General features: G+C 41.5%; 1 protein-coding gene across 4 annotated transcripts; it reads right to left on the minus strand.

Moving 5' to 3' along the window:
• Positions 1-1,175: 1,175 nt before the first annotated feature.
• asb7 (ankyrin repeat and SOCS box containing 7) lies at positions 1,176-26,521 on the minus strand. 4 transcript variants are annotated; one of them, XM_038306843.1, is made up of 5 exons: positions 26,270-26,521; positions 23,091-23,152; positions 18,482-18,693; positions 15,803-16,408; positions 1,176-1,718 (listed from the first exon to the last, which is right to left on the minus strand). In XM_038306843.1, exons 2-5 carry the CDS (start codon positions 23,126-23,128, stop codon positions 1,579-1,581), a joined length of 996 nt encoding a protein of 331 aa, XP_038162771.1. In that variant the 5' UTR covers positions 23,129-23,152; positions 26,270-26,521; the 3' UTR covers positions 1,176-1,578. The 4 variants fall into 4 exon arrangements, with proteins under 4 accessions (XP_038162771.1, XP_038162769.1, XP_038162770.1 ...); XM_038306841.1 differs by having other exon boundaries at positions 18,482-18,729; XM_038306842.1 differs by having other exon boundaries at positions 23,091-23,155.
• Between the last annotated feature and the right edge of the window lie 1,117 nt (positions 26,522-27,638).

The raw sequence follows: 27,638 nt of genomic DNA on the forward strand, positions 1-27,638 counted from the left end.
GTTCACTAAGAAAAAAAAAGATTTTGATATGAAAGTCTGAAACAGACCTCTTCGAGTGAAGACCGAATGATCTCTGCTGTAAAAGATTTTGTTAAAAACTAGTTTGGGTTTCGTTAAATTATTTTAAAAACGTCTGTTAACGAGGACTCGGTAGCCGTTCTTAGACATAAATGAAGCGGATCAATACATCCACAATGATTAACCCTTTGAGGGCTTTATTTTGCTCTTCAGAAATCTTCACTAAAAACGTCAACATCCTGTTTGACCTCACCTGGAGAAAAAGATGGAAACATAGGAAATGGTTTAAGTTTTAGAAAATATTCCTCACATCCAGTCATCAATGTTTTCAATAATTAACTAATCTTAACTCTAAATGACATATTTATATTATTATATAAAGGGGGAGGGGTTCCGTGGAGAAGATAAAAGCAATTAGCATCTTACTGACATTTACTCTTTAGAGGACGATTAACCGGTCATAACCGGATCCAGAGCGAGGAGGGCCGCTGCCGTTTTAAAAATACAACCCGTTTAACAGATCCTAGCAGAGGTAATGTTTACATTGTGGCAGAAACCCTCCAACGTGTCCACAGTTAGCAACAGACGAGTCAATCAGTCCAGATGTTAATTAGTAAGATGATTCAAACTTAATTCCTTCAATTTCTGTCGAAGTCATGAAGGATTTACCAAATTCAGGTAGGTTTCTAACTACACATCACCTCTTCACATACGGTAATCCCAAACTAGAAAAGAACAAATCTAAACGGTTTCCTCAGAAGGCCTTTCAGCTGAGATTCAGGATGATATAAAAATAAAAAAAAGAACACGCACCAAAACCCCCAGAAAAGACAAGTTTGTACATACAGTATTTCAACAACTACCAACATTTTCTTAGTAAAAATTATTGTCAGAGTCATTCACACCTTTTATTGATTTTTACTCCAAAGCCTTTAAAGACTTTTTAATGTCTGTTACACTTCTTTTAATCGTTCCACAGACTTTTAAGGACTGTTCCTCTTCTGCTAGTCCTCCGGTGTTTGGGACCAGATTCCTCCACAGACTAAATGAGATTAAGATTTTAAACTCCTGTTGGACCAGAGCAGGAATCCTGGTTTTTGTTCTCAGGATCTTTGTTGATTTTCTGTTAAAGTCTTGAAGTATATATATATATAAAAAAAAATAAAAGAAAAAAAAGCTACCTTTCATATTTCGGACATTGAGAAAAATAATCAGAAAATCCTAATGGCATCATGCCCATGCTCCATTTCTCAACTTTTACCAGTGGGGTTATAACAAAGTAATAAAAAGTTAATGTGATTACTATGGGAACAATGCCAAATGCAGTCAAATTAGGTTTCAGTCCTAAAAAAAAAAAAAAGTGCCTACTAAAAATTGTCAGAAACTGCAATAAGTTAAATAAGGCTTAATAGAGCATCGATAAGGAAAAGAAATCAGATTGGACTAAATCTTCTTCAGCACGTACAGAACACAGCAGAGGATCCTTCTCGTAGAGCTGAATCGTAATGCTTGCATAGTCTGACAGAGAGTCCGTCACCGTCGCTTCGTCCTTTTGTTGCTTCACAAACTGTCAAACTTATGTTTTAAATAGTCTTTCATAACTTTTGCAATGGGAAGATCCTCCAGGAATTTCAAGCTCTGAAGGCCGATGCAGTGACGGATTTTTATTCGACACAGGTCTTGGAGACTTCGAGGTTGCCCTGAAAAAGGAAAACAGGCTGTTATCATCAGGAGCCAGATATGCTTTAGAGCAATAAAGAAAATCATCAACCAGTAAAGGTTTGGAGACATTTTTAATTATAATCTGTTACTTTCAACAGAATTTATAACTGAAATAAAATTAGGTGTTTATGCATCCATGTTATACATTAATTTTTTTAAATAAAAAAATATATACACAAAAAAAAAAAAAAAAAGGAATTTTTTTCCATTTTAAAATCTAAAGTGTTTAGAAGTAGAGAAAAACAATTACCGTATTCAGTTTGGTTTATAGACAATTTCCTGATTCACAAATTTTATAAAACACCTGAACTGACTGTTTGTTATTTTTCTTTCTTTTTTCTGTCCTAATGTTGGCAGTGGGCTTTATGCTGCCCTTCAAGGCTTTAAACCTGGGTTTGAATGGAGACTAAGCCATTCTAAAGCACATATCAAGGAGCTCATTTAGAGCCTGGATCCATATTTATTTTTGATTCTGTTCATGGTGGAGAATCCTGCTTCACAGCAGCAGGTTGAGCCAAACATCCTCTAAATGTTCAGGGTCATCTTTGAGCACCATTTCACTTTTCTTTCACCAGTTCACCACAGTTCTTCCAGCAGTCCACACTTTCTCAGCTCTCTTTTTCTCATCTTCTCCTCCTTTCCCATCGCCCGGCTTGCCACATGTTTGCCTGCTGTGTCTAAAAGTAGCAGCAGCAGCAACCCAGACTGACAGCAGCTCATTGGATCACATGTAGCCTGGTGCCAGAGGCTCCGGGGGACTTTACCATATTAACTGGAGAAGCAACGCAAGTGAAATTAGACACTGTTGTCGAACAACATGCAGTCATTTAAAAGTTAATGTGCAATGAATCTAAAATATATGAATGGTCAAGTTTTATCATTACATTATGCAAAATAATGAATTTTATCACAACATGCTAATATTTTGAGAGGGACCTGTATATTGAAAATATACAGGCACCAGGATAATAAAAGCCAATCTGTAGGCAGGTTTCAACATTTTAAGTTAATTTAGGCGTTAATAAACTGTTTCAGAGGAGCGATCACAGCGCTCTGTATCATCAGCGATGTGTCTGTCTCGCTGTCAGCTCCCAGATCAGCTTCTCTGATTGGTTGATGCGGATTGTCGAGCAGCGTCCATCTTGAGCAGCGGCAGCGCGTTTGCGGCGCGTCAAGCGCGTCAGATGCTTAAACGCTCCCGACGCGCTGCTCCAGCTGCTCAGACGCGCTGAGCCTGCTGCTCAAAACGTGCTGCGGGACCTTTTGCTGCGTCTTGACGCGCTTCAACCATTGACTTTACATGTAAACTCGTTGCTTCTGCTGCGCCTGCTGCGTCCGGTGTGAAAGCAGCATTAACGGCCGGTTCACACCGATGTCGAGCGGTTGAAGTTCCTTTGTCAGACCTCCTGCAGTAACAGCAAGCACAGCGTTCACTTGTTTCACCATGTTTTTCACATCGGCTGTGAGATGGGCACGCATGGAGTCACAGATTAACAACGATGGTGATGCGTGGAAAAAAACCACCTGGTCTCCTTACATTCACCTCCCTCAGCCACTCTTTCATCATCTCCTCAATGAGGAGATGAGGAGTTCTGCATAAAGCACATACCTGTTCTTTTATACACAATCCACGCCCACACTTCCCCCTTTAACGTTCTCATGGTGGTCTCAACAACGTCCACAGTAACAACACACATAGGGCGCACCGCACTATAGGGGGCGCCGCACATTTTGAGGGAAAAAAAAAGACGTTTATATGCGCCTTATAGTCGTGAAAATACAGTATTTTCCCTCAAAGTGGATGTGTTTTACTTTGTAACCGCATCTCACTTCCTGTCAGACCCATGGAATTACAGCTGAATTGCTGCGTAATCAAACTAAAATAAACCTGGCGTCTATCTCAGTCGGATCTTTGCAGTCCTTTTGTGTAAAATAATGTCGGGTGTGATCGTCCCCATTGACTTTCAATGAGCACTAAATGCTAAAACCTTGTCCAACATGGTTTTCTGTTCGGATCAGACGCAAAACCAGATTCAGTGTGTTCTGGCCTTAACTCAGGCTGCTGGACAAAACTGGTCTGCTACCAGAACCCTCGGGGTTTTTTCGTTAGCTACACTGTAGTACTGGCTTTGGCCTTCCACTAGGGGCACTAAACCTTCCAGGTCTAGTGCCCCTAGTGGCTTAACATTAAGCAGTGTTGCTTTATTTGCTGCTCTCCACTTTAATCTGAAAGAGAAGATTAGGGTGATGGTAAGGAGACCTGATATTTTAAATAATTAAAATGAAAGATATATAGAGACACCCAGCAAATATAAGAAGCATTAATTGTTGTCATGTCATTAAAGTCGTAGGGAAGCGGCCGTTCCAAAATTTGCATTTCCAAATTCTCCTGATGGGTGAACGACTTTACACGAGTGCATAAAGTGAATGTGATTGGTCGTTTATCAAGGGGGCGGGATTGTTGTGGCGGAAGGTTGGCAAGCATGTTTAGTTGCGGCCGATTTGTCGAGAGCATCTTGCTAACCAGTTAGCAACTTAGTGCTAGTAGGTTCCCAATGGGAAATTCCATTGGGACCAAATAGCACTAAATTGGTGACTTACGGTAGAAATGACACTGTCAAGGAACGCTATGGATAGGAGCGCTTCACAGAGCTTAGAGTATTATGTTAAAAGTTCTCTTTTCTGTTGCTATTGTTCAATAAAAGGACATTTTAAGATAATTTGAGGTGAGAACATTATAATTGTAAGCATCAGTATATGGCCCATTTACTGATTTGTTGCGTAATTTAAATAAAAATGTTCCGAAGTTGAGAGGACCGCGGCAACCAGCAGCCAGGGCTAACGTTAGCCCGTCTGCAGCAGCCCTCTCTCTGCATAGCCTTGTGTGAAGGACCGCTGGCTCTGATGCAAAAATTTTTTTTTATTTAGCAAAATGTTGGTTTGATATGTGGTAATTATTCACTAAATGAAAAAAGTAATAATATATTATTATCTAGAGACTATTAAGGAGGAGGTGAAATGCAGCTCCAGACGAGCTGAGCGTGTGGTGATGTCATCCAGTTGACCCAGATTTATGCTGCGTGCTCCCGTTCTCCCAGAGTCCACACTTTCCTTTGTTCTTCTCAAGAACATACTTGGCGAGGACACAAGTCCGTACTCACGTTCTTGTGAATTGAGGAAAGGCCAACAACTCGCCCTCCCAACTATACACCTGTAACGGTCACCACTACTCTGCAAAGATTCTTATTTCAACCATCGCATATATTAGCTGAAACACGAAAAAATTTGATTGACAGATGACGATGTATGTTGGGCTGAATTTAGGTGTTCAGGCTGACGTACAACTAACTGGCCTGCATAAGATAATGAAAAAACCCCACAGATTTTAATTTCTGTTTTTTAAAAACAGAAATTTTCAGAATTATGGGACAATATCATCTGATAAAGAGTACATTTATATACATGTTTAAGCCAGAATGATTTGACATTTAAATATGATTTCCTTACGACTTTAAAGAAGCTTCATCGATTATTGATTAGGGTAGACTTCATTTGAATAAATCTTATTCCCCAACTAAATTCTAGACTTAATGTATTCATTTTCTGATGTAAATCATTTTGGGTATAGCACTAAAATAAATGTACAGTCCCATTTCACACAGTTTTATCTGCCATGTAAGCCTGAAAGGGAGCAGAGCGAAGACGTACAGCGGCTGGACAGAGCAGTGCGCCCGTCAGTGGGAGGTGCAGCGTCCCTTTCATGTCAGGAGCTGAGGTGTAATCAGTAACCCTGTAGATATGTGATCCGGCTGAAGATCAGGGGTCCCTGAAAGGCCCCGTCTGAAACAGCGCTCAGCCCTTTGTTATCTCTGATATCAAAGATCAGGCGGCCGTGGAGGAATGCAGCCATTGTTACGTCTAACGCAGAAGCTGATATTGTCCTCTGATCCTGGGGATGGACTCCTCCCTGCACTTCATAGCGAGACCCCTTCTGTTTGGGTCTTTTTAATGATAAAAGGAGACCGGGTGGATTACTTTAGATGGGGCTGTTATCCGTCGACAGACATTATGACTGTCCTATTGACTGGAACTAATCGAACATGATTTATCTTCAATTCTTTTTAAATTATTTCCTTTTAACTGTTCTTGAAAAATTATAAAGATTGCTGATGGACAGCCCTGCAATAGACTGGTGACCTGTCCAGGGTGTACCCCACCTCTCCGGGAAAACTGAACCCGATCGCTCCAGACACAATCGAACCGCGCTAACATGGTACTAGATCAGTTCTGCCTCAGTTCTTGTTTTTCTTGCCACTTCTACAAGCGATGAATGCGACCTGGCCGTTCAGACACAAGTCGCATTGGAAAAGATCAGATTCGTATCGGATTCAGGACCACAGAGCCAAGCGGCCTGGGTCGCATTGGAACAAATCGGATCTGTGTTGTTCAGACTGCAATGAAAACATCAGATCTAGGTCGCATATGGGCAAAAAAAAACAAAACATAAATCATAACATGTAGGCGTATCACTGTCCCCCAGACATCCACAGTTATATTTTCTATATTTATATCTTTTAAAAACATGTATGATGTAATCCGCGTGCCGGCTACCATTCATTCATTCATTCATTCATCCTGTCCGCTAAACTGCTGCTAGTTTTACTCACATGCCTGGAAGATGTCTAGTGCTACTACCACAGATGATCTCGCTGTGGAGAATGAAATTGAAGGATTCAGATTAGTTCGGCGAATGAATAGAAGGGGTAGAGCGTAGCCGCCTGTGGCCCGGGCTGCCTGTCACAACTCCAGTCCGGTGCGGGGATAATGTCATACACACTCCGCTTTGTTTTTGAAAGATATAATTATAAAAAATATAACCGCGCATATCTGGGGGACAGTGATTCGCCTACATGTTATGAATGCTGGCATACCATAAATGATAAATTATGAACAGTTTAGTTTGTGCCTTCAACTCGTTGCCCATATGAAGACGTTACTTGGATATAACCTAATGGAATATCTTCAGAACGGCTCCAAATGACACAAAACTAATAGTGAGTAGAACATGATGTAATAATGTAAAATCAAGGGCCTAATGTAAAAAAAAAAAAAAAAAAAAAAAAAAAAAAAAAACGGCATTTCTCTTTAAGAAATTTTTACTTATTTCTAGATTTTTTTCCCCAGCGTTGCTAATAATAAACTTTAAAACTAGGTCATGGAGTAATCAATACAAATAAACTATGACATGTCAAACTGATGCCGGAATACTTAAAGGAATAGTACACCCAAAACATGATTAGCCTTCATTTTCTACTCACCCCCATGCTGAACAACACTCTGGAGTACTTTTTTGATATCTCAAATGCATCTGGAGATCTGGGAGGCTTCTTGCTGTCTGCTGACATTCAAATAATGGAGGTCCATAGCGCCCGAGACAGAAAGGTCCATAAAAAGTCCACAAAAAACGTGTCAATATTCCTCCATACTGCTCGTCCAATGTATTCCAATTGTCCTGAGTGGGTAGCGTCCAGAATTTACTCGAAACGAAGTCATTTAGAATGTTTTTAGAGCATAAACAGTAGTGTATAGGATTTCCTGAAAGCGCGAGCCTGCACGTTCACAACGCTACGGAAGCCGGCAGACCAAACCAGATGAAAGTGCGCATTCAGCGTCTGCTCTGCCAATAATGCAAGCGTAGAAGAAGAAATGTGCTGTTTACCTGTGCAAAGAAAGAAACAACGAAAGAAAAATGTCTGAGGACTTCAGTGTTGAGGAAGAGCATGAGTTCTTTGCCGAGCTGAATGTGCATTTTCATCCGGTTTGGTCTGCCGCGGTTTCCGTAGCGTCGTGAACATGCAGGTGTGATAAGTTAAAATAGTAGATATTATCAATTAGACCATAAGAGAATTTATTGAATTCATTATTTAAAAAAAACGGTAATACATTAAGAAGAGAAATCAAAAGTGGGTAATCTGGAAAATCATCTGATTTAAAAAGGGTTAAAACGCTAAAAAGTGGTTTGCCTTACATGGTTTATTTTCTTCCTGATTGTGTAATTTGTGATTAAGATGTGTGAATTTACAGTTTACGAGGCGATCTTGAACTAGACATGACGCTGTCTGTCTCCGCCCACATGCCTGGAGATGCCGCGGTCTTTTCCTCATTAGAGTAAAAGTTCTCGCTGAGGAAACATCTCTTCTCATTGTTTTTATTCCTCCCCATTTTCAGGGGCGTAACATTTTGGAGGCACCGCTGGGATTGCTGTCCAGATGTCCAGTTGCCACAGCCTGGTTACTGAATTCTGAATCTGCAAAATCCCCCCCACTAAACCCAGAAAGATATCAGGTACACAAAAGATCATCTGCTTCAAAGTTAACATGATGCCACTGGAAGAGCTACAAGAGGAGGTAGTAGGAGAGTTGCACACCCTGACTAAAGACAGTTTACTGGAAGTTTGTGATTTTCTCAACATATCTGGTAGTCAAAGGGAAGATGTTAAAGGAAAATCCCGCATATCACTGTTAACTCATATTATGAAGTGTCTTGAGGGAGAGGAAGTAGCATCTCTTGAAGACGAGGGAATGTCGAGGTGGTTGCTACTGAAAGACAAACTTACATGTGTGCTCAGTGGAATGGAAAATGGGACACAACAAACAGAACCAGCTAGTGAAACAAAGGTACCAGGAGGAACAAATAAGAGGCAGGAAGTGGGACTTGATCAGGTTACCTCAGTAAATGCCACCGCTGATAATGATGTGCACCAGCCCCACAGCACTGTCAGTCAGCAAGTAAGCCAGCCCTTCCCACCCAGTGCTCAGTCACATGCAGGCTCATACTGGCGCAAAGACTTTAAGATTTCTGGTCAAATTGGTGAACCAGGCCAGAGAGATAAACTAACATTTTCTAGCCTTGCTCATCAGATAGAAAATGGGCTAAGTAGGGGTTATCCTGAGATTGAAATCACAGATGCAGTAATCAGGGCTATCTCCCCCGGTTCACAGCTGCGCAGTTACTTAGAGGGAAAAGCTCACCTATCACTTCCCACACTAAGGCGCATTTTGCGGTCCCATTTCCAAGAGAAGAGTGCTACAGAGCTTTATAAGCAGCTTGCTTCTGAAGCACAACATAGCAAAGAAACCCCTCAAAGTTTTCTCATGAGAGTTTTGGACCTAAGGCAAAAAGTACTGTTTGCATCCCAAGAGTCAGAATCAGGGCTTAGGTATGATCCAGCTCTTGTCCAGCGTATGTGTTTACATACCATACTTACGGGACTCCAGAATGACAGTATTAGGATAGATATGCAGCCCCTCTTGGTAGACACTAAGACGGCAGATGAGCTTTTGCTTGAGAAGTTAAACATTGCCTGCGCTAATGAGACAGAAAGAAGGAACAAGAAGAGGTTTAGTGCTCCACACCCAGTTACAAGCGCAAGTGTCGTCCAGTCAGAGGAAAAGCCCCCTGCAAAGAGCCATGTGCAGGAAGCCAAAGTAAAGGTACCCCCTGAACTGTTAACAGAATTAGCAGAACTTAAAACAGGTGTTGCGTCTCTACAAGGCATTTCCGCAGAGATAGCTCAGATTAAGGAGACATTACAGCAGCCTATGTTTCAGCCACAGCCACCTGTACCACCACAACAGCTATATTATCACAACTACAGCCAGCCTCAAGCACCTGCAACAATGCAGCCTCAGTATGCACCTCACCTGCGCCCTAACCGCCCTGCATATACTCCAAGGAAGTGTTTTGGTTGCCAACAGGCTGGCACAGATGAACGTTGCATGCATTGCTACCGATGTGGGAGTGGAGAACATTTCCAGGCAGGGTGCAGAACCAGACCAATGAGACAATCAAGAGAGGCTCCTTTAAACGGGAAGTGGTTACCCCTGCGGGACGAGTGTTAACCATAGCCAGTGAAAGGTCCCAAAAATGTGTAAATTGTGGCAATGGAGGTTCACTAGGGACACAAAAAATTTGCTCATCCTGTAAAAAGGCACTGTATTGTTCCAGATCATGCCAAAAACAACACTGGGAGGAACATAAGAGAAAATGCACTCACATGACCAATAACAGTGAGAGTGAACAAAAGGACTACAGGGAGAAAAACACCCAATATTTACCCCCCCCCAGTTCAAGTCGTCCACCCTCGTAAAGTCACATCGCTAGTTGGCAGGCAGTGTCTGGTCGAATGCTACCTGAATGGTCATCAACTCCAAGCTTTATGGGACACAGGCTCTCAAGTGTCAATAATTGATGAAAGGTGGAAGGAGCAGCACTTACCAAATGAAAGGCTGAGAGATGTTTCAGAAATTCTGGACTCACCAAATGATCTAACATTGACTGCAGCAAATGGAACTGAAATGCCTTATCTGGGATGGATTGAAATAACTTTCCAACTTGCCCCTGAAACCGATAAAACAAAGGAATTGATCATTCCAGTGCTGGTGATGAAAGGCTGTCGTTTGTCTCATCCCATCATAGGTTTTAATGTGATTGAACACATCCTTGCAAAAACAGAGAAGGCAAAAAGGTACAGGCAGTGAGAAAAACGTTCCCCAGTCTCAAAAGAAACAAGGTAAGAGCATTTATACAGGCAGTTAGCGCAGAGCAGATTGACGAGTACACAGTGAAAACTAAGAAAGATAAGGTTACAGTCACAAAACACTGCAGCATTCAGATTGAGTGCCGTGTAGCTGCCCTGCCCTTTAAAGAGGACATGACTATGTTATTCCAACCAGACATACACCCCAGATGGCCAGATGATCTGGAGTTTTATGACACGTTAGTTCAAGTAAAGAAAGGGGTTTTCCCAGTTATCACCATTGATGTTTCTAACCCAACAGATCATGACATTGTTTTGCCAGGGCGCACAGAAATTGGCACATTACAAAACATAACCACTTTGTGGCCGGCCCAGATTTTTGAAAAACCTGCAACACATGCCTCAGTAAACCATACCAGCATCCAAAACTCATGTGATTCTACCGAACAGTGGGACCCACCTGTAGATGTTAGTCACTTGACTGAGAATCAGAGACAGGTAGTTAAACAAATGCTTAGAGAAGAGTGCTATTCCTTCTCCAGATCAGAAAATGATATTGGCTGTATCGAAAGATTACAAATGACTATATCCCTCAAAGACAATGAACCAGTCAAACGCACCTACTCAGCAGTGCCTAAGCCTCTGTACCAGGAGATGAAGGGCTACCTCCATGATCTAATAGCACAAGGCTGGATAAGGAAGTCAAATTCTTCCTACTCTTCCCCTGTCGTGTGTGTCAGGAAGAAGGATGGCACCCTCAGGTTGTGTATCGACTATAGGGATCTGAACCGGAAGACCCATCCTGACCGCCAGCCTATACCTAGGGTCCAAGACATCATGGATGGTTTGGGTGGTAATTCATGGTTCTCTCTCCTAGACCAAGGAAAAACTTACCACCAGGGATTCATCTCTGAAGAAAGCAGACCACTAACAGCTTTTGTTACCCCATGGGGACTTTATGAATGGATACGTATGCCATTCGGCCTCATGAACGCCCCTGCGGCCTTTCAGCGTTGCATGGAGGAGTGTTTGGAAGGACTCCGGGATAATATCTGTATTCCCTATCTGGATGACACTCTGGTTTTCAGTAAAACCTTTGACAGTCATGTGCACGATGTAAGAAAAGTGCTGCAATGCCTCAGAGAGCATGGCATCAAACTCAAGCCAAGTAAGTGTAACCTCTTCAAACCTGAAGTCCGTTATTTGGGCAGAATCATCTCAGCAGAGGGCAGCAGGGTTGATCCCGCAGATTTTGAAGCAGTTAGAGCTTTGAAAGACATCAGACCAAAAACAGTGGGCCAGCTCAGGAAAATGCTTGGTCTACTCACCTATTACAGACAGTACATCAAAGATTTTTCCAGGAAGGCCAACTGTCTGTATGACCTCCTTAAAGCAGATACAGATCAAGTTTGTTACAAGCCAAAGAAAACTAAAAGTAAAAAAATAAGTCATGTCGTGCCCTCAACTAAGCCAATCACATGGACCGATGAACACCAACAGGCACTGGAATGGTTGATTGATTGTTTGCTTCACCCACCAGTGTTGGGTTTCCCTAATTTTAGTCAGCCATTCATTGTACACACTGACGCATACCACCAAGGCTTGGGAGCAGTATTGTATCAGCACCAAGATGGCAAACTTAGAGTCATTGCTTACGGCTCTCGCACCTTAACAGCAGCGGAGAAGAATTATCACTACCATGCAGGCAAGCTCGAATTTCTAGCACTAAAATGGGCAATCACAGAGAAGTTTCGAGATTACCTATACTACGCACCAACCTTTACTGTGTATAGCGACAACAACCCACTAACCTACATCTTGTCTACAGCAAAACTGAATGCGACCACCTCCAGATGTGTTGCAGAGCTGGCTGATTTTCACTTTACAATAAAGTACAGATCAGGGAGAGCGAATGGTGATGCAGATGCCTTGTCAAGGATGCCGCTGGATGTAGAGTCACTGATAAGCGAATGTTGTAAGGAGCTTCTACCTGATACTATCACCGCCATGATCCAGGCGGTTGAGGTACAGGAAGAGTCTAATGTAAATTGGTCAATTTCTGCTGTTTGCATGTCAGTCTCAGTCGAAGATGATGAAGCCCCTGCATCAGTCAACCCCATACCGAAAGATCAGCTAGGAGAGGCGCAAATGTCTGACCCTGTCATCCACCCTGTGCTTGTTTGTAAACAGTCGGATTCAAAACCGTCACCACAGGAAATAAAAGCACTCCGCCCGGAGACAAGATGTCTTTTTAGAGAATGGGACAAACTAACATTAGGAAGTGATGGTATTTTATACCGGGCCATAAGTTCTCGTAAGCAATTGGTCCTACCAGAGCAATACAAACAAACAGTGCTTGAAGAACTGCACAATAACATGGGACATCAGGGTGTAGACCGCACAGTTTCTCTGGTACGTGATCGCTTCTTTTGGCCGTATATGCATTCTGACATTGAACACTATGTGACTAGAGCCTGTACTTGCCTCAAGCAGAAAAAGCCATGCCATGAAACAAGAGCTCCCCTAACCAATATTGTGACAACACAGCCCTTTGAACTGGTCTGTATTGACTTTCTCCACCTTGACAGATGCAAGGGGGGATATGAGTACATCCTTGTAATCGTTGATCATTTCACGCGCTTTGCACAAGCTTATGCCACCACGTCAAAGTCAGGAAAAACTGCTGCAAATCTCATCTTCAATGACTTTGCCCTGAAGTTTGGGTTCCCCACCCGTATCCACCACGATCAAGGGGGAGAGTTTGAAAACCAGCTGTTCTCTCAGTTAAAAAAACTAAGTGACATGGCTGGGTCTAGGACGACACCCTATCACCCCATGGGAAATGGTAAAGTGGAGCGAATGAATAGGACATTGTTACAAATGCTTAAGACACTGACTGAGACACAGAAATCAAACTGGAAGGAATCTCTGAACAAACTGGTGTATGCCTATAACTGCACCCGCTGTGAAGTCACAGGTTATTCACCATTTTACCTTCTGTTCGGTAGATCACCAAGGCTTCCAGTTGATATGCTTTTTGGCTTGTATGCGGACTCAAGTTTCAGCAACCAGCGAGAGTATGTAGAGAAATGGAAACAGGGAATGGAAGAAGCATATGCTATTGCAAATGACCATGCTCAAAAGGCTGCTCAAAGGAGTAAAAGACAGTATGACACAAAAATCAGGAGTTCTGTGCTACAGTCTGGTGAACGCGTCCTGATTAAAAACCTGACACCAAGAGGAGGCCCAGGGAAACTCCGTAACTACTGGGAGGACACAATCCACACAGTGGTTAGACAAATGGGACCTGACATGCCGATTTATGAAGTGCGACCAGAAAAGGGTAAAGGACGTTCCAGGATCCTGCACAGGAACTTGCTTATGTCCTGTGACTACTTACCATTAGAGACACAGCTAGAAGTAACTAAAAATGACAAAGGCAAGGAAAGAGAGAGGTACCACCATGCATCTGAACCACAAGAGTCTGATGAAGATAGTGGGGATGAGTATGGCCTTCATTATAAGCCACTTCAAGCCCCCTTATTTCCAGCAGAATCAAAAGAGAGCAGTGCTCAACCAGATATGGATCCTGACTATAGACCTCCACCTGTAAAAATGAGTGTTTCAGTCCCTGCTACGCCACCGGTACATTCTTTTGTTGGAGAGCAGCAGGAGGAGCTCAACACACCTGTTAAAAACATGCTGGATGAAGAAGGAAACATACCTGCTGTGACTCTGCCCGATCACTCACCACAGGCCCCTCCTGCATCAAATACTGCTGCCGAACCTGAGGAGCCAACATACCAGTTGCCACCAAGACAGAGACGCCCACCAACGCGTATGACCTACGATCAGCTTGGTGTCCCTTCCTGCTACAGTATTCAGCCACCACCACAGTTGTCACCTGTCCATTCTGGGTTAGGATTAGTCCCCTGGATTCCATCGCTACACCCATACTACTGGCAACCACCTTGTAAGTATGTATAAACTGGAGCAGGAGCAGGAATCTACAGCATTGGCATATTACCAAGAACTATGAACAGTGTGCAGAGCGTCACCATAGACGATTCATGGCCTGCTCCACAGACTATTCCTCTAGATCATTGACATTTATGGACTGTTGATCGAGGGTATATGGAAATGGTGTTTATGGACTGATTATACAGTGGGAAATCAACAGATATGGACTGTTAAGGACAACTGTTGGTTGTTTTTGAACTGAGATCCTGGTCCTCTGTAAAAGAATCAGTCTGTAGAAAAGGATTTTTAATCCAAATTCAAAAGAGACTGTTTGATTTGATTGTTTTCATGTCGGGACGACATTTATTTTGGAGGGGAGAGTGTGATAAGTTAAAATAGTAGATATTATCAATTAGACCATAAGAGAATTTATTGAATTCATTATTTAAAAAAAACGGTAATACATTAAGAAGAGAAATCAAAAGTGGGTAATCTGGAAAATCATCTGATTTAAAAAGGGTTAAAACGCTAAAAAGTGGTTTGCCTTACATGGTTTATTTTCTTCCTGATTGTGTAATTTGTGATTAAGATGTGTGAATTTACAGTTTACGAGGCGATCTTGAACTAGACATGACGCTGTCTGTCTCCGCCCACATGCCTGGAGATGCCGCGGTCTTTTCCTCATTAGAGTAAAAGTTCTCGCTGAGGAAACATCTCTTCTCATTGTTTTTATTCCTCCCCATTTTCAGGGGCGTAACACAGGCTCGCGCTTTCAGGAAATCCTATAGTAAATTCTGGATGCTACCCACTCAGGACACTTGGAATACATTGGACGAGCAGTATGGAGGAATACTGACACGTTTTTTGTGGACTTTTATGGACCTTTCTGTCTCGGGCACCATAGACCTCCATTATTTGAATGTCAGCAGACAGCAAGAAGCCTCCCAGATCTCCAGATGCATTTGAGCTATCAAAAAAGTACTCCAGAGTGTTGTTCAGCATGGGGGTGAGTAGAAAATGAAGGCTAATCATGTTTTGGGTGTACTATTCCTTTAAACACAGTAACACCTGTCAGTAAATGCTTAAAAAGCCAATTTATTTCTATTTCATTTGACTACTTTAAACATGTTTAACAATCTAGTCTTCTGCTGTCTTGGCCAGGACTCTAATTAAAAAAGATCTTAATCTCCATGAGGCTTGTTTAGTTAAATAAAAAAAAAAAAACTTACTTATCTGTTTCCTAAAATTTTCCTTCTAAATCCAGTAAAACCTGTTAAGAATAATGTAAATTGGCAGCCAATAAAAAAAAAAAAAAGTTTTTTTTCCATCCTTCTCAACACTGAACAGAATCCTGAAGTGATAAAACCTTTGTTTTAATTTCTGACCAGCCTGTTTCTTGTTTCTTCTGATGTTTTGATAATTCAGCTCAATGTCTCTGTGGTTTAAGAACCTCCCTTCCATCATCCTAATCTCTTGCTCCTTCTGCAGATTATCTGTTAGACTCCAAAATCTGATCATTTTCAGCCAGAAGGAACATCTAGATGAAATTTAAAGCAGACTTACTGGTGACTTCCTGCAGGAAGTCCAGACAGGGCCGGCTTATTCCAGACATACTAACAGACACAGCTACCGGGGTCTGGCCTTCGTAGTTCCTGGTGTTGGTGTTGGCGCCGTACGTGTAGAGCATCTGAGCACACAGCACATCATCCCTGAGGGCTGACAGGTGCAGCGGAGTCTGTCCATCTTCTAGACGGCCGAGGTTTGTGTCCGCTCCCCTCTGCAGGAACATGCGGCAGTAGGAATGGTTTCCTTTGATGACGGCGTAGCGCAGCAGGAAGCCGTTCTGAATGTCAATGTTGGCGCTGTGGTCCAGCAGGATCCGCACGCAGCTGGAGCGCTCGCGGATGATGGCCAGCTGCAGCGGCGTGGTGCCTTTGTCGCTGAGCGGGTCCACCTCAGCCCTGAACTCCAGGAGGAGGCGTACGAAGGAGTCGCGGCCGTAGTGGGCCGCCACGTGTAGCGGCGTCCAGCCGTCGTTGCTTTTAGCGTTTATGATGTCGCCCCGGTACTCGGACTCTAGCATCAGTCGGGCGATGCGGGCCCTGCCGTGCATGGCTGCATAGTGAAGAGCAGTGAAGCCGCCGATGAAGTCCTTCACCGTGGGGTCGGCTGTACGGAGCAGAAGGAGAGAACAAATGAGATACAGTCTGATCTGAGGATGCCGCCCCTTTAAAAGCATCACCTGTTTAGATCTGCAGCTGTGCTGCTTTCTGTTAAACCAGTAAAACCAGAAGCCTTAGCTGGCAGCTGACCCACCAGACCAAAACACCTCATCAACATTTCTTTGTTCAAAGGTGACGACCCACAGCGCTTCAGCTAGTTGGTCTCCCTCTGGGAGCATTCTCATCGCCACACCTGATCTTCCTCTGATTCATCCTGACCCGAGAGACAGTATTGATTGATTGATATTATTTGTTTCCTTTCCTCCCTCCCTGCTTTTCTTTCTCTCTCTTTTCCTTCGTTCCACAAATGGAGAATTTTACACGGCGCCATCGCCACAAACTCGTTTTTATCTGTTATTAATATTAAACGAATGTTTAAAACACCCAGATTAAATGCGGTCCGTCTGAAAACACATTCCATGTTTTTATGGAATGAACAAGACCAAAGGCAATGTTTAGCCTAGGGCTGGACGATATAGAAAAAAAGCTTATCGTAAAAAAAAAATGCATATTGATCTATACCGATAATTATTGAAAAGATTTGAAACCATATTTTATGTGCAGCTCTGCCTGGACATTTTATGATATTGCTAAATGATTTAATTTTAATAAAGAACAAAAACACAGACTTCCAATTAAATCTTTATTTAACCAACTTTTTTAACCATAACAGAATTGTTTTAAAGAAAAATAACTTAAGAGACCTGAGTTATGTTATTAAAATTCCCGAAGATTCTTCAGAGGATGATGCAAAGCCGCGCCGGGGCCTACACAGCTCGTACTCCTGATGATAAAACAAGTTGGTTGTGTTACCAGACTTCGTTTTCACTGGTTCCCGACACATTTTACAGATGACTATGGTTTGTTTTTTGTCCGACTTGCCATGCCCGAAATACTGCCAAACTGGCGAACTACAGAAACCCTTCTTTGGAACAATTTCCTCCGCCTCTCCTTGCTGCAACATCTTCATGTGCTCTGTGTTGTGGTTTGAGAGGGCGGCGCTTTGTGATGGCGTGCCTGGGTCCGCGATTGTGATTGGTTGGGAGGAAGTAGTGACTAGCATCAACCTACATGATAGGCTACAATGAGAAGGAAGGAAAACTGCGTTTCTTTATGGGACCTTTATCGACACTCTTTCTTTCTATTGCGCCACACGTCTATCGATCGATATATATCATTATTGGATTATCCCCCAGCCCTAGTTTAGCCTTTTAATTTGTGTTTTTAGTCTTTTTGGGACGGTCTTTACAAACAGTCTTTTTATAGGAGGAGTTTCCCAGAACAGAAGGAAGAAGCCAAAGGCCCGACTTTTAAATTAAGCGAAGTAAAGATGGCCATTTACTCAGTTGTGGGGTTTTAACAACATTTTATGGACTGTGTCAGGTGGAGAACTATATTTTAACAAGCTCCTCATTTAATGATTTTTAGCTGACACTTGATGTACATCAATTTTTTAATTGTGTAAATAAAATGTTGTTAAAAGTGAAAAAAAAGTCAAAAATGGCCTCAAAAACATGGATCATATTTACTAAAAGCCTTTGGTTAGCAAATACTTCCTCTAAATCACTAGTCTTCAATATGTTAATGATGCCGATACTCAGTGTTAGTAAGCAGGGCTGTTGGTCCAGGACTCAGCCTCCATTACACACCTGAATGACGTCTCATTTGTTTGCTTGGTGTTTTTTTTTTTGTTTTTTTTTGTCACAGTATCTGGAAACGTTTATTATAAGCAACATAATAGATCATAAGTTTGGGAACTTCTGCTCCAAGTGCTGTTTATTTAATTACTGAAGCTTTTATGTTTCTTTTCAAAAACAGAACAAACTGTAGAAGGTTATTTTCCTTCAGGACTAACAGGACAGAAAACCATCAAACACATTTAGTTGCCTGCAGAAACCTTCTGGTTGGGTCTCACCCTGTAACTACACAGTAACCACAGGCTTACCAGTAGGGGGCAGAATTGCACCAGTCCCCTCCTCTGTGCTCAAATCTACTAAACCAAACAATTATAAGTTCTGACCTCCATGCTCCAGGAAAACGCGGACACATCGCTCTTTTCCTTTGGCGGCGGAGAAGTGCAGCAGCGTCCACCCGTTGGCGTCCCGTATCTTGGGCGAGTACCCCTGCTCCAGCATCCTCCTGACGGTGCAGATGTCCCCCGCTGCGACTGCAGCCTGGATCTGCAGCTCCTCATGGAGGTCGGGGTTCCCTCTGCAGTGATGGTTCAGCATCCTGTTCCGTTTCAGAAAGGAAACATTCAGCTGTTCGCTTTGGAAGATGAAACAGAAGCTTAATTATCTCAAGCTAATGTGAAACCATGTTTTTCCTCGGCCTATTTGTGAGATGAAAGATTTAGATTGTGCCTTTTCTTGGCCAAATAAGAGTGAGTTTAGAGAAATCTTGTACCAGGCTCTATGCTGGAATGTTTAAGGTAGAGATGATAGAGAGCAGTTACCTCCTTACTCTAGACAAGGGTGATATATACATAACATGCCCTCTAAGGAGCTTAAGGCTCCGTCTTGCCATGTTGTGAAATGTTTATCTGGATAGTGGAAGATATATGAACCTAACAGGAAATGTCCTTGATGAACTGAAGTTGTTTTGCCTCAATGTTGAAGTGTGAGAAAGTTCTTTATGCAGGGGGTGGGGTGGTTCCATGGCAATGTGTTGCAATTTTGTGCGTGCTGGGCTTGTCTCTAAAGCCTGGCGTACACTGTGCGATTTTCGGGGCGATTTTCGAGGCATGCAAGAATCTTTCGATCGGGCCGACTTTCAGCCTGATCGTGCGTCGGTAGTCGTGTAGTGTAAAGGGGGTAACGAGGGGCAATTAGCCTCTCACGACCATCTCCTGATCAGGATTCATGAGGTCGGGAGAAAAATCAAACTTGTTCATGGGCAAATCGCTCGGGGCACAAAGAAGGATTCTTCTTCTTCTTCCTCTCAGATGTAAACACAGCAGCATGGCAGGTGCGAGTGAAATGCAGTTCTGTCAGTTAAATTGACAGACCGTAATAGCCACTCTAGTGAGCTTTATGTTCCTCTTCTACTCGTTTGGCTTCTGTATAGACGTGTTAGAGCAGCTCCATCTGGAGCTGAGTCCAACGTGGTTTTTAGTCATACAGTGTGAGCAGGTAGATCGCATCAGAGCATCGGGCCGAACATAAATCGTGAGCTGTGTACTCACATTGTACTACTGAACACTTTGGTTTAGTCATACAGTGTGACCAGCATCTGCATGCAAAGATTGAAAATAATCGCACAGTGTACGCCCGGCTTAAACAAGACTCTGGAGTCTGACGACAGGCTTTTTGGAGCCACTTGAGTAGCTGTGGGATGATTCATGATGGAAATTTGCCTTGATTGTTTTTGCAATTGTGAATAAACCTTCAGTGCCTCTAACTCTACTTCAAACAGCTCAGAAGTAATCTTAAAACCCTTTTCCATAACCAATGAGCATTTGAACTTTGTTAAAAATTCTTATTTCAAAAAAGGCTTTGAGGTAAACTTTGCTGTTTTCTCAGATTGTGTTTTAAAATGATCAATTATTTTCCTTTAAGGTTGATTAAGGTTAAGGTTGACGGATTGGATTATTTCCAAATCGTGTTTTCCTGATCACATGCTCTTCCCTTCAGGGGGCAGACCCTCCTCTGGAGCCAGGAGCAAAGACTCGTACGTTTTGGTCTTTATATATTTGGTGCTTTTGTTTCAGGTTTGGTCATGTGACAGTGAATGCGATGGAGCAAAGCATTGTGGATGTTAAAGCAGAGAACTAATATGTGGTTTTTTCATTGTGTCAAAAAAAGTAAGGAAATACATCATATATGATATGAGCAAAAATCATTAGGGTTAAGGGCTGGTTATCCTTTCCCAGCAATGTGTCGCAGTGAGCTTGTCGCAGATATTTTTGATTTATGCCCAATATTGAAGCGTGGTCTGCGCTATGTTATTCAATGCCACAACGCAAGACAGACAATCAGGAACTAGCTGTGGTGTCTAGATACGGCCGAGTCGGTGAGGGAGTGGAAAAAACGCAAGCTTGTGCGATAACGGCGGGACATAAGGGCCAAAATGAGTGGGGATCCAGGTGGAAAAAGGGTCTCAGCGCTCTTGTGCACCTCGCTCTTCTAGCTGGTCCATCTTCACGAGTCGTTTTCCACAATGGCGGTCATACAAACAAAGCAAGCCGGTGAGGTACCAAACAGGAAATATGCATAGTGTCGAGCGGATGTAGATTTGACCAATCAGGGGCCTTCTGTCTGCGGCATTGTCTGCGGTCAAATACAACAACAAAAAGAGAGGTGCACCAGAGTGTCTGTGGAAGGGGCGGGGCATAGGTGCGTTAACTGCGAAACACACGCAGACAACCTGGTTTCTGAGTATAAACCAACCTTTAGACTTTAAATACTGCTTTTAGTCTAGGAATTACTGAATAGAACCAAAATATATTACAGGCTTGATGTAACTAGGGCTGGGATTTACCTGCATTTACAATATAATCGCAATTACCAAAACGCAATGTCCAAATCGCAGAAGCACTTGAATTCTTTAATCACACTATATTTAAAGGTGTTGTTCATGAATAAGACCCGCCCTCCCCACTTTAAAGAAAATAAGCGCGCAAGAGCGTGCACAAGCCCGTTTCTCCTCCGCACGCTCTGTTTAAAAGTTGCAGTTCTCATAGCTCATACAAGCTTACTGTGCCCAAATGTCCACCCTAACCTCTAAATCCCTCAATCACTATATAGAGTGGGGACTATATAGTGAACTTTATAGTAAAGTCAGTTAACTGATCATTTGGAAAGATGATCCCTGCTTTTTGTTCCCCGTTGGTCATGTAACTCCTCATTCATTGCGCAGTGCCTGCGTCATTTTTGTTATTAGTCGCAGTTGTGACAGTAAATCCCACAATGCTTTGCGAGGAGAGCTCTCCATGCAAAGCATTCTGGGATATATCTGCCTCTTCTGAGGCCTTTCTCTTCTTCTCAGGCACTTCGTAGACACTTTTTCTTTAATGAGCCTCGGCCATTTTCAGAGAACCACATTGAGAAAGGTGAGCTTCAATGACTGAAACCGTAGCTCACCTAAGATATACGCCTAATAGTGCGCATGAGCAGAAAAATATAGCTAACGGGACGAACACGTAGATAGGCCTTATGTAAACATATCACCAGAATGATTGGTAATTAGGAGGACCACTTATTTAGATGATCCATTTGGAAATAAAAAATTGTCCTCTATACCTTTAACACGAGTTAGACCCTAAATTTCTTCCTCCAGTCATTTTTGTGGAGGTTAAAGGTGGTCTGTCTTGTGTTTGTGGAACTGTTAAAGGTAGTCTGTCGCCACACAGAAAGCTAGAGTTGTAGCTAGCATATAGATCCATGTATGCAAGCAGAAGTAAGCACTTTTTCACACAGTGGTTCCAGTAAAATCCTGAGACAATGGACTCTAGAGAAGCAAGCTTTCAAAAACTGAAAGCCAGGGTGAATCATCTACAAGCTTAGCGTTAATATCAAAGTAAAACGGCAATTTGCATTCCATTGGCAGATCATCTCATTTCTCTTCTCTAATTACAGGCAAATTCACTTTTAAGGATAACTTACTTTAGTATAGATCTGTTTTTTCTCCCATCTGTTTCTAAAGCGTTGAAAAACATCAAAGCTGCTACATCAGACCCATGCAGCAGTTTGGTGTAACCTCCTGGAGCTGCCAGCTTAATCCTTACATGTTTTTTAGGAAAAAAGGTGCCTTATATAGATCCGCTAGCTATAATATGTAATGGCCGATGTTGATATTTAGTTTTAAAGTTAGCCTCGCCGATGGCATGTTGATTATATCGTTCATCCCTCCTAGATCTATTAATGGATCTGTAAACATGTTATAAGTCCTTCAAAAGGGTTTATTTTTATTCATTAAGGGCAGGCAAGAGATGAAAACAACCATTTTTCTGCCAAATAGTGAGTCAGATCTGTCTTACTATTATATTTCATTAATGTTGTTTATATTCAACATTTCAGACTAATTTACTATGTTTAAAGTTATCTTTTTCCCTGTACAGCTCTTTCAATTGTCTTACTACTGAAAAGTCCTGTAAAATCAACTAAAATGACAACTGATAAATAAAGTTATGGCTGTTTGGAATCTGTTGTGTTTTTTCTTTTAGTCTTCAAGTTAGTTTAAATCATTTTAAAACTGCTGAAAGCCAGAGCATTTTATTATGTTCTAAAGGCTAGTTTTCTTCTAATGGACTGGCCCAGGGTTACTTTCAATAAAACATTCACTAGAGACGATTACCTTCCGGAAAGGACCGCACACACACAGCTTTACTTCATTTTAAGGTTAATTCATTTGCCATTTAGTTCAACTCCAACCAGAGGTTGTGTTTATGCCGGAAAACGTGGCATTTCCAACCGCAACGACATGTCTGAAATCTAATTTTTAGAGTCTAGTTCAATGACTAACTTTAAGTTGTCAAAACCTGAATGTGAACAACAGCTGAGTTTCCCCTCCAGTAGATCATGCAGCTATTTCTGGTTTGTTTTAATCATAAAAAATGAGCCTAGGTTGATGTTAACATCAAGAACACTGTCAATAAATGTGATCTCCGATCTGTCAGACCCTGGACGTACCTTTTAACCAGCTGAAGAGATGGGCTTCTCTTAGTCATATTGCTGCTGCACCTGCAGATGTTCTGCTGAAACACCACAGAGAAAGAGACAAAATTACTTAAATTCAGTTTATTTTCATAGAGCCAATTCACAACACATGTCATCTCAGGGTACTTTCCAGTTCACCAGATCATCCAATCATATTGATTCAAAGTTTTCTATCTATGAAAACCAGTTGATTGCATCGACTCATTGACTCTAAGGCAATTCCTCACACTAAGCATGCTTGTAGCGACAGTGGAGAGGAAAAACTCCCTTTTAACAGGAAGAAACTCCAGCAGAACCAGACTCAGTGTGAGCGGCCATCTGCTGAGGCTGACTGGGGTTCAAGGAGACAGAAGCAGAGATACAGAAAGCAGCCGTAAAAGGCGGCCCCGTCCAGGAAACACACAGCCAGGCAGACGAGCTCCGAGCCAGCTCCCATGCCAGAGGATGAAGAGAGCACATCCAGTCAGTCACAGTCAGAGAAACAGGACTACACTGAAAAACTGGCCGATCTCCAACATCTATAAACAAACATCTATAAATAAAGGTGTTGATGGCAGCAGCAAATATTATAAGACAAAGATCTCATTTCACCTTTTAAATTCAAGCCAGGGTTAAATAGAGCCACGTGGTTTTTCCTTAGGGTTTATTTAAGAAGTGCTAAATTAAACGGTAGGTTTTCAAACCGTTACAGGAAACGGAGAAGACTATAATAGTGACTCCAGCTGACAGGATGCTGTTGTGATATGAGCTGAATATAATCAGACACTATTTGCTGCGTTTTACTTGACATTCATTAAATATGGGAAATTATGTGATTGAATTATATATGAATAGAAGCATACGGCTGTGTGGAGGAAAAAAGAGAAAATTCTGACAAATACAAATGTATGAATCCACTAAAATACATTTGTTAAGATAAGAAGTAGTTACTGCCCTCTGGGAAGCGGCTTCGCAGCATTCGCTGCAGGACCAGCAGGTTCTGCAAAAGCTTTTTCCCTGAGGCCATCAGACTGTTGAACCGTTGAACTCTAAACTGGACTCTGCATCACACCTGCAACATTATTTTGCACTACCAATGTGGCTGAAACTTTTATAATCCTTTTAAATAGGACACAACTCAATGGTATACTGCATTTTGCACCGTATTTATTTTGCACTGCACTGAACCTTTCTATATCAATGCCCTCTTGCAACATTTTCTAAATTGGTTTCCTTTTCTCCTACACTGTTTACATTCTGATATTTGTTGCACTTTCTAATGGTAATGCTCATTTCTATAGTTAGTTATAAGCTATAAGCAACGTAATTTTGTTCTGTATACACTCAGTGTATACAAAATGATAAAAAAAAGTTTGGCTAAGTCTAAGTATACTGTCCATACTTTACGGAAAATTACAATTTTAATAGTCAACACCAACCATTCCAGTATTTGACAGTATAATATATGCCAGTGTATTTTCACAATTTTTTTTGTTTTGTTTTTATTTGTCATTACCATGAAACCACATGGGATTTTGAGGGTTTTTAAAAGTCTGTTGCCACTTGACAGTGGTGTCAAAAGTACACACATTTGTTACTTAAGTAGAAGTATAGATACTATATATCAACATGACCTGTTCACTCAAGTAAAAGTGAAAAAGTATGTGCTCCAAAAATGACTTAAAGTATAAAAAGATAAAGTAACCTTTAAAAAAAAACATACAGATGCCACTATATGAATTGAAAGCTAAATTTTTGGACTATTTTTAAAAATTCTTTGAGATAGGGCCAAGGATGAGGGAGGTCTTGTTGGTCTCCATCTCCTGATACGCTCTCGCCTGTGTCCGACCTTTCAGACATTTCAACATATTTTTCTAAATCCGACATTGTAGCATGGCATAGACAATTCATGTTTACAGTTTGAAGAACACCTGCTTGCTTGTGATGATTTCCTTTAGCTAACCAATGAGTGTTTGCTTTATATGAATCATCCAATTACACTAGTTTTCACTAGATGTGGATGGAGCCAATGATCTGCATTGGATGGAGCATATGACGTGAAATAAATATTTATGAACATAAAACCGAAGCTAAGAGTAACGAGTAACGTTTGTTTTAAAATATAAGGAATAGAAAGTACAGATACTTTAGTAAAAATGTAATGAGTAGAAGTCAGAAGTAGGAAGAAAAATAAGTAATGGAGTAAAGTATAGATACCTAAAAAGTGTACTTAAGTACAGCAACAAAGTATTTGTACTTTGTTACTTGACACATCTGACAATTGATCAATTACGAAAGAAGGAACTGAGTTCTGAGCTGTCCTGTTCTGTAGTTTAGCTTTTTAACCTTTGACCTTGTGATTTTGAACTGCAGACAAAAAAAAGAAAACAAAGGGGCAGAGATTAACATGTGTGGATAACACAAGGATTAAAAGCACACAGAGCATGAGGAATACACCTCCTACAGTGATCACTATTATAACAACAACACTACAACAGTGTGGAAAGCAAAAAATTATTATAGTTAAGAGCAAAATGCTAATTAGTTAGATAAAAATAATTAAGAATAAGAAGCAGCATATTTAGGATGAATATGTGGATACACTTCCCTCACAGTTATGAAATAATCAATGTGTTGTTTTCTTTCTTAAGCAATTGATACATTTGATACTAAATATTCAGTTTAAATTTCTGCTTTGTTTTTTATAAATCCAATGGATGGCCGTAAAACTGAAGCTTAGCTCTGTAGTTTGGACCCAACAACAAATATTAAACGATTTAACTGGTTAATGTCAGAGATTGATGAATAAACAATGAAACCAACAAAGTGGCTGTTTATAAACTAAATTATCCTTTAACTGTTCTAAATGATGATGATTATAATGACAACTGATTGCCCACGATGAGATGTATACCGAGTCTGCAATCAAAGAGAAGAAGATTGTTTAACAGAAACCTGATTTGATGATGTTATTTTTACCAGGCTGTTAGCTGATGCTAGTTAGCCAGCAGGCTAACTAACTCTCGGGCGTTAGTTCGCTAGCTTGTCTGTGCCTTCAGGGGCAGAGTCAGGGACCAGTTGACGGTAGTAAAGAGGATGTGTCGATAATAAAGGTGATAATGTAAATATAAAGCCAAAAACGGCCTTTCTGCTTCGGTAAAACAAAGACTTACTGTGCAGAGGCTAAGCAGCCGTTTAGCCAATCAATCAGCTCCAGGGAGGACTGGAGTTGTCAAAGCTGCATTTTTCTGCTTCTTTCAGCTCTAATCCCAGAGAAAAAAACCAAACCAGCTCAAGGTTCAGAGGAACTTCAATAACAGGACATTGGAGCGCCGTCAAAGTTCATTTTGCTGTCAAAAAAGCTTTGACTACAAAGTCTCAGTGACAACAGTGTGACCTCACCAGGAAAAACAACCAAACTTCCGCCCATTTGATACTTCACAATAAAAGCATCTATTCGATTAGACCTAAATCCACAAACAAAGTGACGGATGTGAAAGGAAGCAGTGCTAAGAAAGGAAAATAAAAGCTCCCAAGGAGTGGAGTGAAATTTGTTGTAATTATTGTTGCAAGCAAAAAAAAAAAAATTTTGTAAGTGTGAATATTGGGGGAAATGCAACCCGGAAATGAGAAAAATATGTAAAAAAAATGTTTTAAGATATGTTTTTTTTTTATTAATTTATCATTTATTTATCTTTTTGCTATTATACAGAAGAGGGTACAAATATCATTCTTAGATATAAAGTGATGTAGGGCTGCTCAGTGGCACAGTGGGTAGCACTGCTGCTTAATTCCCGACCCAGGGTCTTTCTGCATGGTGTTATGTTCTTCCTGAGCATGCGTGGGTTCTCTCCGGGTACTCCGGCTTCCTCCCCCAGTCTAAAAAATGAATGTTAGGTTAACTGGCTTGTCTTAATTATCCTTAAGTGTGAGTGTGTGTGAATGGTTGTTTGTCTCTGTGTTGCCCTGCAATGGACTGGCGACCTGTCCAGGGTGGACCCCGCCTCTCACCTGTTGACAGCTGGAGATAGGCACCAGCATCCCTTGTGGCCCTGCTTGGGATTAAGCGTGCCAGAAGATGGATGGATGGATAAAGTGATGTATTTGCAGCCGTTTTAAATAAACTTTTGTCTTTTTAATTAATAATTTAAACAGATTTAATCTTTTAGTAGGACTTTTATGATTAAATTGAGTAATATTTTAATAATGCATTAGTTAAATGATACATTTGTCACATATACTTATTTTAATTGTGCATTGATTTATTTTATGGGATATTATTTTGTATATCTTCCCCGACCCGGAGAAGGCACTCTACCCTTATTGGCTGAACACGATGGTCTTGGATTGGTGGCGCTGCTTCACACTTTGCTGTGAGCAGCTCTAGAGCCATCTGTAGATCATGACCTGATCAAGCCAACTGAACCACATCATCTGCAAAAGGAAGACAATTAAAAGGCCAACAAAAACCGGCCCCCTTAACACCTGTGCCTAGAAATTCTGTCTATAAATGTTATGAAAACAATCAGGGACAAAGAGCAA

This window comes from Cyprinodon tularosa, unplaced genomic scaffold (genome assembly GCF_016077235.1).
Source record: "Cyprinodon tularosa strain WSP-4 unplaced genomic scaffold, ASM1607723v1 ctg593, whole genome shotgun sequence".
Classification (NCBI taxonomy): domain Eukaryota; kingdom Metazoa; phylum Chordata; class Actinopteri; order Cyprinodontiformes; family Cyprinodontidae; genus Cyprinodon; species Cyprinodon tularosa.